This window comes from Salmo trutta, chromosome 26, assembly GCF_901001165.1.
Source record: "Salmo trutta chromosome 26, fSalTru1.1, whole genome shotgun sequence".
NCBI classification, from domain to species: Eukaryota; Metazoa; Chordata; class Actinopteri; order Salmoniformes; family Salmonidae; genus Salmo; species Salmo trutta.
The window spans coordinates 17,655,523-17,670,751 of record NC_042982.1 but is presented as its reverse complement, the minus strand read 5'-3'; the positions used below and the strand labels follow the sequence as shown (position 1 = coordinate 17,670,751).

Genomic DNA, 15,229 nt, shown 5'->3' with positions numbered 1-15,229 from the left:
CACTACTACACAGCTTGGACTGGGCTGAGCGGGAGCCTGACCTTTGTAGTCATTACATTTTGTCAGGTCTCGAGGAGGGAGAGAAGAGCCCTGGGTTTACTCCCTCAGACTACTGGAGTGGCTGTGTAAGATCACACGCCTGCAGAGTACTGAAGATTACTGTACACGTCAGTGTCAGAGAGACAGAGAGCAGCTTAAGTAGTTTACACACTATCAGGCTGACCTGATCCGTTCTGGTCTAGCCCTGAGTTGTGTCCCAAATGACACCCTATTCCCTATGTAATGCAGTATAAAGTGTATAGGGTGCCATTTGGGATAAAACCCTGGTCTTGTCCTGTTATGCTGTTCTGTTATCACTGTGACTTGGTGTAGGCACACAGGGTGCAGACACAATCATCGACCAATCTGTGAGGCTGATCTTTGAGCGATTCGTCTAATTCTTTTCCAGACGGTTTGCTGCTACATGGCTGCTGTACTCATTCTCTGCTGCACCAATGGAAGAACTGAAAGTCCACCAGCTTTTTATTTTTATTTAGGATGACATGGAAACCGAAACAACACACTAGCATGTGCTGTCTGTGTACTCTGATGCTGGATACAGTAGTATAGCCCGGGCCTTCACAATGGATGCCTCTTATTATGGAGCAGCTGTGTATTTTTGAACATGTTTTGGCATCTTATATTACTGATCTTGATGTAATCCTCTTTCTCCTTCTCTCTTTTCATTCTCACCAACAGCTGAAAATAGGAAATCACTTCTAATCATTTTTTTTTGCCTGATTCACTGTCCATTGTTTAGACTGGAAACCTACTGAAGATTACGTCACTAGTCCAACCTACTGCCGTCACCATGGTGACCAAGAATCTCTCTCTCTCCCCCCTCTCTCTGGTTCGTCATCCTGTCAAGATGCAGTCAGGAGAAAGGAACAAATCACTGATCAGGATGTTAAGTGTAACAGAGATGAATGGTCAGGAGGTTAATACACAAGCGAGGGGAGAAAGAGAGAGGGAGAGGTTGTAGTGAGAAAAAGTGAACGGTACTGTAGAGTTAAATTGAAATGGATATAATTTCTGTCACTGTACTAACACTGAGCCTATATCTATATGTAGCCTGTTACTTCTAGTAATCCTTAACATATACTATATTCTTAGATGGTGGAGGAGGTACGTTGTTATTATCAGGATAAAGGTAAGACCCAGATGCAGACCGTGTTGAAGTAACAATGTTTATTACAGCAACAGGGGCAAAGGTACAGGACAACAGGCAGGCTCAGGGTCAGGTCAGGCAGAGGTCGATAACCAGAGTAGTGGGGCAAAGGTACAGGACAACAGGCAGGCTCAGGGTCAGGTCAGGCAGAGGTCAGTAATCTAGAGGCGGGGCAAAGGTACAGAATGGCAGGCAGGCTCAGGATCAGGGGCGGGCAGAGTGGTCAGGCGGACGTGCTCAGGACAGGCAAGGGTCAAAACCAGGAGGATGAGAAAAGAGAGACTGGGGAAAAGCAGGAGCTGATACAAAAAACGCTGGTTGACTTGACAAACAAGATGAACTGGAAACAGACAAACAGAGAACACAGGTATAAATACATAGGGCTAATGGGGAAGATGGGCGACACCTGGAGGGGGTAGGAGACAATCACAAAGACAGGTGAAACAGATCAGGGTGTGACAGTTATATGTAACCAGACTGTATGTTTCCAATATACATTCTGCTCATTCTTAATGCAGCTACTCACACAGAGACATCTGGCGCCTGGGTGATTGTGGGACCTAATCAAGAATCTGATTTGAAGATGGTTTCTAAATCCAGAAAGAGATTGTAAACGAAAGTGTTATTCTGCTAATGGAAACAATGGCACTGCTATGCATACTAAACATTTCAAGTTAAAAAGTAGTTATTCTGTTTTTCATCCAACCAGGAGATCGTGATCGATTGAAGATACACCACCAAGACTTTGGACTGCACAAGTTGTTCTTTTCATCTTCAAGGTTTTGTTGATGATTAGACTCACTGTGTCCTTGTTTTCTCCTTTCTGCTGTCCTCTCACTGGCTAGGAGTGCCCCAAATCCTTTTTTGAGGTCCCAAATGGCACCCACAGGGCTCTGGTCAAAAGTAGTGCACTATATAGGGAATAGGGTGCTATTTTGGATACCTCTCTGGAGTTTAGAATGCAGATATTCTGCTGTACTGCTGTACAGGACATCGTGTTAGCTCTCGTTGCCTCTGGCATACCTCAGGCTTACATAATGTGCCTATATTTCTGAATCTGCTGAGTCTTTGATAACCCTCGAGTTCTTCTTACGTATGGTTTAAACAAACTCAAGCTAAATGTATACACGTATACGTGTATACATTTTCTGTCACTGAGTTCTTAGTATTGATTATGGTTTAGCCAGTTTTAAGTGGCTAAAGTGGTGTGTATAATGGCTGGTATAATTACTCTAACAGTCTGACTGGCTGTCTGAGAGAGAGGCTGAAAGCTTCTAAAGCTGCGTTTAGACAGGCAGCCCAATTCTGATATTTTTTCCACACATTGTTCTTTTGACCAATCACATCAGATCTTTTTCAGAGCTGATCTGATTGGTCAAAATACCAACTACCAAAAATACAAAAAAAAAGATCAGAATTGGGCTGTCTGTGTAAACGCAGACTAAGTGGCTAATCTGTGTCCATGTCCACGTCCCAAATGCCACTCTATTCCCTATTTAGTGCACTACTTTGACCAGAGACTTTTGACCAGAGCACTAAATAGGGAATAGGGGGACGCATCCCATGTCTTCATCTATACCTCTCCTCCTCTCCTCTCTGAGCACAATGGCTGCAGTTTACTAGGATGTGCAACTGTAATTAGTCTGCTGCTTGCTGTCTGTGCATGGAGGGATGAAGTGATGAATGGACAGAGGTAGGAGAGAGAGATTAGGTTCAGCCCAGACTGCAGGGCTCTTTGTTTCTCCTCTGTCTCTATACCATGGCCTACTAGTCTGCCAATACATTTGCAGTAAAAATGTTGAGTTTTTTTGCTCAACTCACAATGTAATGGAGAAGCTAGTTCTTAGTCATAATCCTGATTCTCTGGTGTAGATGAGAAAGCAAATAAACATGATTGATCTGGTCATGGTTTTCCTAATACCTCAGACATTATCCTAACTTCAACTGCACACAGTCTGATCTGAAAATCAATTCCTCTCATTGAAAAGGACGTTTTTGTCAAGATGTTACATTCCACATGAATACTTTCCCTGGGCTCTGTACTCTAGTACCAGACAGGTATTACCACACTAAGCTCACTAAGTAATTGATGCCTTTTATAACAGAACAATTACTACTGGATCTGAATTCTACCAAAATAAAATGAGGGGTAAATAAATGAAAAGGAATATTAACTTTAGACAAAGCAGAGTAGAGGACAATAGAGAGGAGGGATGGGGAGAGGAGAGGATGGATGAGGAGAGGAGGGATGAGGAGAGGAGGGCAGAAGAGAGAGGAGAGGATAGAAGACGAGGAGAGGAGATGGGAGGCAGAGGAGAGAGGAGGAGAGGAGACGAGAGAGAAGAGAAGAAGGGAGGGAGAGGAGAAGGGAGGAAAGGAGAGGGGAAGCAGAGGAGATGGTGGGGTAGGAATAGGAGAGGAAAGGAGAGAGGACCCGTGCAGTCTGTTGAACCCAGGTAGTCTGTTCAGTGTGCAACAGTGTGAACACAGTCTATATTTAGCAGGAGGTTGTTACTGTAAACTCTGCTTTATAGGAATCTGTTGTCTGAACAGCTTGGCCATTGAACCACATCAGATTGCTCCTTACTTTCCCCCCCTCTCTCTCACCCTCTTTCTTTCTCACGTTCTTTCACGCTCTCTCTCTCTTTTGCTAGATCTGCTATTAGTTCTTTTTTTCTTCTTTTTTTCTCTTCTTTTTTCTTCTGTTACTTCTTGCCTTATTTGCTGCAGACTCTGTCCTGTCAGTGCCAATGATGTTACCTGGAGGGTTTCTGACCCTATTTTATGCATGTCTGCCTCCATGCCCACCAATTAAGATGCAGCCTCTGTACAGTGTGTTCTTTGTATGTATCACGCGCTACTAGAGTCGGCCAATTAATTGCCTGTTGAGCTTGAAGAATAGAATAATGATTGTTGGGTGATCGATACAGTATGCCCCTTCCCCTCCACTTTCCAACCAACATTGGATTTTACATTACAACTCCAATACCCTTTTCTAATACAATCACAGTCTCTTAGAGGAAAAAGCCTCCCCTCTCTTACTGAACTGGCAATCATGCCTGTTAATCTCATACCCCCTCTCTCTTGTCCCTTCCCCTCCATTCCTCCTCTCCCTCTCCCTCTCCCTCTCCTCTCCAGCTGGTGGGGGGCGAGTTTGACCTGGAACAGAACTTCATCATAGCGGCAGCGGAGAGCCTGGGCTGTATAGTAGAGCTGTTGGAGCACTGTGATGTGACCTGCCAGGCTGAGGTGTGGTCCATGTTCACAGCCATCCTCAGGAAGAGTGTCCGTAACCTCCAGACCAGCACTGAGGTGGGCCTCATAGAGCAGCTGCTGCTGAAGATGAGCTCCGTTGACGACATGATCGCAGGTAAAGGAACAAACGCAAGCAAGCAAACGCAAGCACACACACACACACACACACACACACACACACACACACACACACACACACACACACACACACAGAGAATACATAGTCCATAGAACTTGTTCCATGGCCAGTTGCCTACAGTAGGCCTGCAGTACAGTACCCACTGCAGAGTGCTGGGTGGATGTATGTGGATTAAGTTAATATTTTAAGCATATTGAAATTCCTTTGGCTTAAAGGAGAGGAAAGATTGAAAAGAGAAAATGTCATTAGTCACAGTGTGTTTTATAATGAGACTGTGCAGCAGTTTAGAGGAAAATTTATTTTCAGAGGGTAAACTAATAGCATGGAATTTTCTTTTTAATTCTGTTGTGAATATGCGGGCATTGTGGATTTTTTACAGTAAATAATGAAACTCTATCTGCCGGGGAAGTACCAACTCAACACTAGTGTGTGTGTGTGTGTGTGTGTGTGTGTGTGTGTGTGTGTGTGTGTGTGTGTGTGTGTGTGTGTGTGTGTATGCGTGTGTGTGTGTGTGTGTGTAGACCTGCTGGTGGATATGTTAGGAGTGCTGGCCAGCTACAGCATCACAGTGAAGGAGCTCAAATTGCTGTTCAGCATGCTGAGGGGAGACCGAGAACTCTGGGTAAGTTGTAGGAGTAGAGGACTCTGGGTAAGTTATGGGAGGAGAAGGAGAGGTTACAAGTTGGGGTTTAGAATCACCTGTTGTACTTGATGAACATGGCTCATATATTCTCAATCTCTTCCTTACATTTCCTCTCTGTCTCTTCCCTCATCTCTTCCCTCGTCTCTTCTCTCTTCCCTTTATGTCCCTTCATGTCTCCTCTCTTTCTCTTCCCTCGTCTCTTCTCTCTTCCCTTTATGTCCCTTCATTTCTCCTCTCTGTCTCTTCCCTCATCTCTTCCCTCGTCTCTTCTCTCTTCCCTTTATGTCCCTTCATTTCTCCTCTCTGTCTCTTCCCTCATCTCTTCCCTCGTCTCTTCTCTCTTCCCCTTGTCCCTTCACGTCTCTTCCCTTTATGTCCCCTCATGTCTCCTCTCTGTCTCTTCCCTCATCTCTTCCATTGTCTCTTCTCTCTTCCCTTTATGTCCCTTCATGTCTCCTCTCTGTCTCTTCTCTCATCTCTTCCCTCGTCTCTTCTCTCTTCCCTTTATGTCCCTTTATGTCTCCTCTCTCTCTTCCCTCCATCTCTTTGCTCTCTTCTCCCTCCATCTTTCCTCCACCTCTCCTCCTTTTATCTCATCTCTCTCCCCTCCCTCCTTCTTCCCCCTTCTCCTCCCTCGATCTCTTATCGCTCTCTTCTCTCCATCTCTTCCCTCTGTCCTACAACCATCTCTCCTCTTCAGCCGAGGCATGCAGTGAAGCTGCTGTCTGTTCTGAACCAGATGCCTCAGAGACACGGTCCAGACACTTTCTTCAACTTCCCCGGACGCAGTGCTGCGGTAAGACTTTACACGCTGGGCTGGGCTGGTGATCTGGACATTCCCTCTTATTATGTTTTTCCCTCTCTTTCCTTTCTCACTCCAGGCTATAGCGCTGCCTCCCATTGCTAAGTGGCCTTACCAGAACGGCTTCACTCTCAACACCTGGTTCAGAATGGATCCTCTAAACAACATCAACGTAGACAAAGACAAACCATATCTCTACTGGTGAGTAGAACATATAAACCATATCTCTACTGGTGAATAGTACATATAAACCATATCTCTACTGGTGAGTAGTACATATAAACCATATCTCTACTGGTGAGTAGAACATATAAACCATATCTCTACTGGTGAGTAGAACATATAAACCATATCTCTACTGGTGAGTAGAACATATAAACCATATCTCTACTGGTGAATAGTACATATAAACCATATCTCTACTGGTGAGTAGTACATATAAACCATATCTCTACTGGTGAGTAGTACATATAAACCATATCTCTACTGGTGAGTAGAACATATAAACCATATCTCTACTGGTGAGCAGTACACATACATAAACCATATCTCTACTGGTGAGTAGAACATATAAACCATATCTCTACTGGTGAGTAGTTCATATAAACCATATCTCTACTGGTGAGTAGTTCATATAAACCATATCTCTACTGGTGAGTAGTACATATAAACCATATCTCTACTGGTGAGCAGTACACATACATAAACCATATCTCTACTGGTGAGTAGAACATATAAACCATATCTCTACTGGTGAGTAGTTCATATAAACCATATCTCTACTGGTGAGTAGTTCATATAAACCATATCTCTACTGGTGAGTAGAACATATAAACCATATCTCTACTGGTGAGTAGAACATATAAACCATATCTCTACTGGTGAATAGTACATATAAACCATATCTCTACTGGTGAGTAGAACATATAAACCATATCTCTACTGGTGAGCAGTACACATACATAAACCATATCTCTACTGGTGAGTAGAACATATAAACCATATCTCTACTGGTGAGTAGAACATATAAACCATATCTCTACTGGTGAATAGTACATATAAACCATATCTCTACTGGTGAGCAGTACACATACATAAACCATATCTCTACTGGTGAGTAGAACATATAAACCATATCTCTACTGGTGAGTAGAACATATAAACCATATCTCTACTGGTGAATAGTACATATAAACCATATCTCTACTGGTGAGCAGTACACATACATAAACCATATCTCTACTGGTGAGTAGTACATATAAACCATATCTCTACTGGTGAATAGTACATATAAACCATATCTCTACTGGTGAATTGTACATATAAACGTAATGAGTAGACCAAGGTGCAGCGTGGAAAGTGCTCATATTTATATTTATTGTAACTCAGAACACTCAAACAAAACAAACCAAGCTGACAAAAACAAGGTCCCACACAGAAGAAGGGAAAAAGGGCTGCCTAAGTATGATTCCCAATCAGAGACAACGATAGACAGCTGCCTCTGATTGGAAACCATACTCGGCCAATCAAAGGAAAAAACACAACATAGAAATATAACCCATAGAATGCCCACCCCATGTCACACCTTGACCTAACCAAACAGAGAAAAACGTCTCTCTCAGGTCAGGGCGTGACAGTAACCCCCCCCCAAAGGTGCGGACTCCCGGCCGCAAACCTGAACCTATAGGGGAGGGTCCGGGTGGGCATCTACTCATGGTGGATGCTCCGGTTCGGGGCATAGCCCCCACTCTGCCCGCTGATTCCTCCGCTTTTGTGTCGCCGGAGGAACCAGACCGTGGATCTTCGCCGGAAGCTCCGAACCGTGGATCGTTGTCGAAGGAACCGGACCGAGGATCATCGCCGGAGGTTCTGTACCGCTGGAGGCTCTGGGCTGCAGGCCGCCGCTGGAGGCTCTGGACTGCAGACCGCCGCTGAAGACTCTGGGCTGCAGGCCGCCGCTGGAGACTCTGGGCTGCAGGCCGCCGCTGGAGACTCTGGGCTGCAGGCCGCCGCTGGAGACTCTGGGCTGCAGGCCGCCGCTGGAGACTCTGGACTGCAGACCGCTGCTGGAGACTCTGGACTGCAGACCGCCGCTGAAGACCCTGGACTGCAGACCGCCGCTGAAGACTCCGGACTGCAGACCGTCGCTGAAGGCTCCGGACTGCAGGCCGTCTCAGGAGGTTCCGGACTGAAGGCCGTCTCAGGAGGTTCCGGACTGTAGGCCGTCTCAGGAGGTTCCGGACTGTAGGCCGTCTCAGGAGGTTCCGGACTGTAGGCCGTCTCAGGAGGTTCCGGACTGTAGGCCGTCTCAGGAGGTTCCGGACTGGGGACCGTTGCTGCAAGCTCCGTGCCATGGATCATCACTACAGGCTCCGCGCCATGGATCATCACTACAGGCTCCGCGCCATGGATTATCACTGGAGGCTTCGTGCCATGGAGCATCCCTACAGGCTCCGGACCATGGATCATCACTGGAGGCTTCACTGGAGCCGGAACAGGTCTCACCGGACTGGGGAGACGCACTAGAGACTGGGTGCGCAGAGCAGGCACAGGGTATACTGGGCCGTGGAGGCACACTGGAGGTCTGGAGTGTAGGGCTGGCACAACCCGTCCTGGCTGTATGCTTACTTTAGCCCGGTAAGTGCGGGGCGCGGGCACAGGACGAACTGTGCTGTGCAGGCAAACTGGCGACACAGTGCGTAGAGCTGGCACAGGATATCCTGGACCGAAGAGACGCACCGGAGACCAGGAACGCTGAGCCGGCACAATCCTTCCTGGCTGGCTGCCAACTCTAGCGCGGCAACTGCGGGGCGCAGGCACAGAGCGCACCGGGCTGTGAATGCTCACTGGCGACACCGTGCGAATCACTGCATAACACGGTGCCTGACCAGTCCTACTTTCCCCGCGGTAAGCACAGGGAGTTAGCTCAGGTCTCCACCCTGACTCCACCCTGACTACTCTGAGTAGTTCATATAAACCATATCTCTACCGGTGAGCTTATAAACCATGTATTTACTGATGAATACACATGAAGCACAGGTACATAAACACAGTTGCAGATGATCAGTATCATTAGCAAAGCCAACCTGGTTGAAACCTCTGAGATCTAAGCTGTTGTCCTTTTAACCAGCACCCAAATAGTCCTCCCACCTGGTGTACTGACCCACTGGGCAACGACAGGTTCAATCAACATTGTTTTCAAATAATTTCAACAAGAAAATTATATGTGATGACGTTTTGTACAAAATCATTAACATAAGGGATTTTTTTTTTCACCCAACTTTTCACCTTTTTTACATTCAAATCAAAACTAGACGTTGAACTGACGTCTGACCTGTGGGGAATCAGTAAATCTAGTGTTTGATGTCTGACCTGTGGGGACCCAGTAATTAGCGTTTGATGTCTGACCTGTGGGGACCCAGTAACTCTAGTGTTTGACATCTGACCTGTGGGGACCCAGTAACTAGTGTTTGACGTCTGACCTGTGGGGACCCAGTAACTCTAGTGATTGACGTCTGACCTGTGGGGACCCAGTAACTCTAGTGTTTGATGTCTGACCTGTGGGGAACCAGTAACTCTAGTGTTTGAAGTCTGACCTGTGGGGTCCCAGTAACTCTAGTGTTTGATGTCTGACCTGTGGGGACCCAGTAACTCTAGTGTTTGATGTCTGACCTGTGGGGACCCAGTAACTCTAGTGTTTGATGTCTGACCTGTGGGGAACCAGTAACTCTAGTGTTTGATGTCTGACTTGTGGGGACCCAGTAACTCTAGTGTTTGATGTCTGACCTGTGGGGTCCCAGTAACTCTAGTGTTTGATGTCTGACCTGTGGGAAACCAGTAACTCTAGTGTTTGATGTCTGACCTGTGGGGAACCAGTAACTAGCGTTTGATGCCTGACCTGTGGGGACCCAGTAACTCTAGTGTTTGATGTCTGACCTGTGGGGAACCAGTAACTCTAGTGTTTGATGTCTGACCTGTGGGGAACCAGTAACTCTAGTGTTTGATGTCTGACCTGTGGGGACCCAGTAACTCTAGTGTTTGACGTCTGACCTGTGGGGAACCAGTAACTCTAGTGTTTGACGTCTGACCTGTGGGGAACCAGTAACTAGTGTTTGATGTCTGACCTGTGGGGAACCAGTAACTCTAGTGTTTGATGTCTGACCTGTGGGGAACCAGTAACTCTAGTGTTTGACGTCTGACCTGTGGGGACCCAGTAACTCTAGTGATTGACGTCTGACCTGTGGGGACCCAGTAACTCTAGTGTTTGATGTCTGACCTGTGGGGATCCAGTAACTCTAGTGTTTGATGTCTGACCTGTGGGGACCCAGTAGCTCTAGTGTTTGACGTCTGACCTGTGGGGAACCAGTAACTCTAGTGTTTGATGTCTGACCTGTGGGGAACCAGTAATTAGCGTTTGATGTCTGACCTGTGGGGACCCAGTAACTCTAGTGCTTGACGTCTGACCTGTGGGGACCCAGTAACTCTAGTGTTTGATGTCTGACCTGTGGGGACCCAATAACTCTAGTGTTTGATGTCTGACCTGTGGGGACCCAGTAACTAGTGTTTGATGTCTGACCTGTGGGGAACCGGTAACTCTAGTGTTTGACGTCTGACCTGTGGGGAACCAGTAACTCTAGTGTTTGACGTCTGACCTGTGGGGAACCGGTAACTCTAGTGTTTTGACGTCTGACCTGTGGGGACCCAGTAACTAGTGTTTGATGTCTGACGTGTGGGGACCCAGTAACTCTAGTGTTTGATGTCTGACCTGTGGGGACCCAGTAACTCTATAGCGTTTGATGTCTGACCTGTGGGGACCCAGTAACTCTAGTGTTTGATGTCTGACCTGTGGGGACCCAGTAACTCTAGTGTTTGACGTCTGACCTGTGGGGACCCAGTAACTCTAGTGTTTGACATCTGACCTGTGGGGAACCAGTAACTCTAGTGTTTGATGTCTGACCTGTGGGGAACCAGTAACTCTAGTGTTTGACATCTGACCTGTGGGGAACCAGTAACTCTAGTGTTTGATGTCTGACCTGTGGGGAACCAGTAACTCTAGTGTTTGACCTCTGACCTGTGGGGACCCAGTAACTCTAGTGTTTGACGTCTGACCTGTGGGGAACCAGTATCTCTAGTGTTTGACGTCCGACCTGTGGGGAACCAGTAACTCTAGTGTTTGACGTCTTACCTGTGGGGACCCAGTAACTCTAGTGTTTGATGTCTGACCTGTGGGGAACCAGTAACTCTAGTGTATGATGTCTGACCTGTGGGGAACCAGTAACACTAGTGTTTGATGTCTGACCTGTGGGGACCCAGTAACAGCGTTTGATGTCTGACCTGTGGGGACCCAGTAACTCTAGTGTTTGACGTCTGACCTGTGGGGAACCAGTAACTGGCGTTGATGTCTGACCTGTGGGGACCCAGTAACTCTAGTGTTTGATGTCTGACCTGTGGGGACCCAGTAACTCTAGTGTTTGATGTCTGACCTGTGGGGAACCAGTAACTCTAGTGTTTGACATCTGACCTGTGGGGATCCAGTAACTCTAGTGTTTGATGTCTGACCTGTGGGGAACCAGTAACTCTAGTGTTTGATGTCTGACCTGTGGGGATCCAGTAACTCTAGTGTTTGATGTCTGACCTGTGGGGACCCAGTAACTCTAGTGTTTGATGTCTGACCTGTGGGGACCCAGTAACTCTAGTGTTTGATGTCTGACCTGTGGGGCCCCAGTAACTGGCGTTGATGTCTGACCTGTGGGGACCCAGTAGCTCTAGTGTTTGATGTCTGACCTGTGGGGACCCAGTAACTCTAGTGTTTGATGTCTGACCTGTGGGGACCCAGTAACTCTAGTGTTTGATGTCTGAACTGTGGGGACCCAGTAACTCTAGTGTTTGATGTCTGACCTGTGGGGAACCAGTAACTCTAGTGTTTGATGTCTGACCTGTGGGGATCCAGTAACTCTAGTGTTTGATGTCTGACCTGTGGGGACCCAGTAACTCTATAGCGTTTGATGTCTGACCTGTGGGGACCCAGTAACTCTAGTGTTTGATGTCTGACCTGTGGGGACCCAGTAACTCTAAGGTTTGACGTCTGACCCGTGGGGACCCAGTAACTCTAGTGTTTCACATCTGACCTGTGGGGAACCAGTAACTCTAGTGTTTGATGTCTGACCTGTGGGGAACCAGTAACTCTATAGCGTTTGATGTCTGACCTGTGGGGACCCAGTAACTCTAGTGTTTGATGTCTGACCTGTGGGGACCCAGTAACTCTAGTGTTTGACGTCTGACCTGTGGGGACCCAGTAACTCTAGTGTTTAAACATCTGACCTGTGGGGAACCAGTAACTCTAGTGTTTGATGTCTGACCTGTGGGGAACCAGTAACTCTAGTGTTTGACGTCCGACCTGTGGGGAACCAGTAACTCTAGTGTTTGATGTCTGACCTGTGGGGACCCAGTAACTCTAGTGTTTGATGTCTGACCTGTGGGGAACCAGTAACTCTAGTGTTTGATGTCTGACCTGTGGGGAACCAGTAACACTAGTGTTTGATGTCTGACCTGTGGGGACCCAGTAACAGCGTTTGATGTCTGACCTGTGGGGACCCAGTAACTCTAGTGTTTGACGTCTGACCTGTGGGGAACCAGTAACTGGCGTTGATGTCTGACCTGTGGGGACCCAGTAACTCTAGTGTTTGATGTCTGACCTGTGGGGACCCAGTAACTCTAGTGTTTGATGTCTGACCTGTGGGGAACCAGTAACTCTAGTGTTTGACATCTGACTTGTGGGGACCCAGTAACTCTAGTGTTTGATGTCTGACCTGTGGGGAACCAGTAACTCTAGTGTTTGATGTCTGACCTGTGGGGATCCAGTAACTCTAGTGTTTGATGTCTGACCTGTGGGGACCCAGTAACTCTAGTGTTTGATGTCTGACCTGTGGGGACCAAGTAACTCTAGTGTTTGATGTCTGACCTGTGGGGCCCCAGTAACTGGCGTTGATGTCTGACCTGTGGGGCCCCAGTAACTGGCGTTGATGTCTGACCTGTGGGGACCCAGTAGCTCTAGTATTTGATGTCTGACCTGTGGGGACCCAGTAACTCTAGTGTTTGATGTCTGACCTGTGGGGACCCAGTAACTCTAGTGTTTGATGTCTGAACTGTGGGGACCCAGTAACTCTAGTGTTTGATGTCTGACCTGTGGGGATCCAGTAACTCTAGTGTTTGATGTCTGACCTGTGGGGACCCAGTAACTCTATAGCGTTTGATGTCTGACCTGTGGGGACCCAGTAACTCTAGTGTTTGATGTCTGAACTGTGGGGACCCAGTAACTCTAGGGTTTGACGTCTGACCTGTGGGGACCCAGTAACTCTAGTGTTTGACATCTGACCTGTGGGGAACGAGTAACTCTAGTGTTTGATGTCTGACCTGTGGGGAACCAGTAACTCTAGTGTTTGACGTCCGACCTGTGGGGAACCAGTAACTCTAGTGTTTGATGTCTGACCTGTGGGGACCCAGTAACTCTAGTGTTTGATGTCTGACCTGTGGGGAACCAGTAACTCTAGTGTTTGATGTCTGACCTGTGGGGAACCAGTAACACTAGTGTTTGATGTCTGACCTGTGGGGACCCAGTAACAGCGTTTGATGTCTGACCTGTGGGGACCCAGTAACTCTAGTGTTTGACGTCTGACCTGTGGGGAACCAGTAACTGGCGTTGATGTCTGACCTGTGGGGACCCAGTAACTCTAGTGTTTGATGTCTGACCTGTGGGGACCCAGTAACTCTAGTGTTTGATGTCTGACCTGTGGGGAACCAGTAACTCTAGTGTTTGACATCTGACTTGTGGGGACCCAGTAACTCTAGTGTTTGATGTCTGACCTGTGGGGAACCAGTAACTCTAGTGTTTGATGTCTGACCTGTGGGGATCCAGTAACTCTAGTGTTTGATGTCTGACCTGTGGGGACCCAGTAACTCTAGTGTTTGATGTCTGACCTGTGGGGACCAAGTAACTCTAGTGTTTGATGTCTGACCTGTGGGGAACCAGTAACTCTAGTGTTTGATGTCTGACCTGTGGGGAACCAGTAACTCTAGTGTTTGATGTCTGACCTGTGGGGACCTAGTAACTCTAGTGTTTGATGTCTGACCTGTGGGGACCCAGCCACTCTAGTGTTTGATGTCTGACCTGTGGGGATCCAGTAACTCTAGTGTTTGATGTCTGACCTGTGGGAACCAGTAACTATAGTGTTTGATGTCTGATCTGTGGGGAACCAGTAACTCTAGTGTTTGATGTCTGACCTGTGGGAACCAGTAACTCTAGTGCTTGATGTCTGACCTGTGGGGAACCAGTAACACTAGTGTTTGACGTCTGACCTGTGGGAACCAGTAACTCTAGTGTTTGAAGTCTGACCTGTGGGGTCCCAGTAACTCTAGTGTTTGATGTCTGACCTGTGGGGACCCAGTAACTCTAGTGTTTGATGTCTGACCTGTGGGGACCCAGTAACTCTAGTGTTTGATGTCTGACCTGTGGGGAACCAGTAACTCTAGTGTTTGATGTCTGACTTGTGGGGACCCAGTAACTCTAGTGTTTGATGTCTGACCTGTGGGGTCCCAGTAACTCTAGTGTTTGATGTCTGACCTGTGGGAAACCAGTAACTCTAGTGTTTGATGTCTGACCTGTGGGGAACCAGTAACTAGCGTTTGATGCCTGACCTGTGGGGACCCAGTAACTCTAGTGTTTGATGTCTGACCTGTGGGGAACCAGTAACTCTAGTGTTTGATGTCTGACCTGTGGGGAACCAGTAACTCTAGTGTTTGATGTCTGACCTGTGGGGACCCAGTAACTCTAGTGTTTGACGTCTGACCTGTGGGGAACCAGTAACTCTAGTGTTTGACGTCTGACCTGTGGGGAACCAGTAACTAGTGTTTGATGTCTGACCTGTGGGGAACCAGTAACTCTAGTGTTTGATGTCTGACCTGTGGGGAACCAGTAACTCTAGTGTTTGACGTCTGACCTGTGGGGACCCAGTAACTCTAGTGATTGACGTCTGACCTGTGGGGACCCAGTAACTCTAGTGTTTGATGTCTGACCTGTGGGGATCCAGTAACTCTAGTGTTTGATGTCTGACCTGTGGGGACCCAGTAGCTCTAGTGTTTGACGTCTGACCTGTGGGGAACCAGTAACTCTAGTGTTTGATGTCT

The 15,229-nt window shown here is 47.4% G+C and overlaps 1 protein-coding gene across 11 annotated transcripts in view; it reads left to right on the top strand.

The window, feature by feature from the left end:
• LOC115163287 (neurobeachin) overlaps positions 1 to 15,229 on the top strand; it is a 284,645-nt gene that overhangs the window by 47,082 nt on the left and 222,334 nt on the right. For all 11 annotated transcript variants that reach the window (XM_029715046.1, XM_029715045.1, XM_029715035.1 and 8 more), the window contains exons 2-5: positions 4,346 to 4,577; positions 5,123 to 5,223; positions 5,945 to 6,040; positions 6,126 to 6,247. In XM_029715046.1, the coding sequence (XP_029570906.1) occupies positions 4,346 to 4,577; positions 5,123 to 5,223; positions 5,945 to 6,040; positions 6,126 to 6,247 (551 nt within the window). The remainder of the gene's footprint in view (positions 1 to 4,345; positions 4,578 to 5,122; positions 5,224 to 5,944; positions 6,041 to 6,125; positions 6,248 to 15,229) is intronic.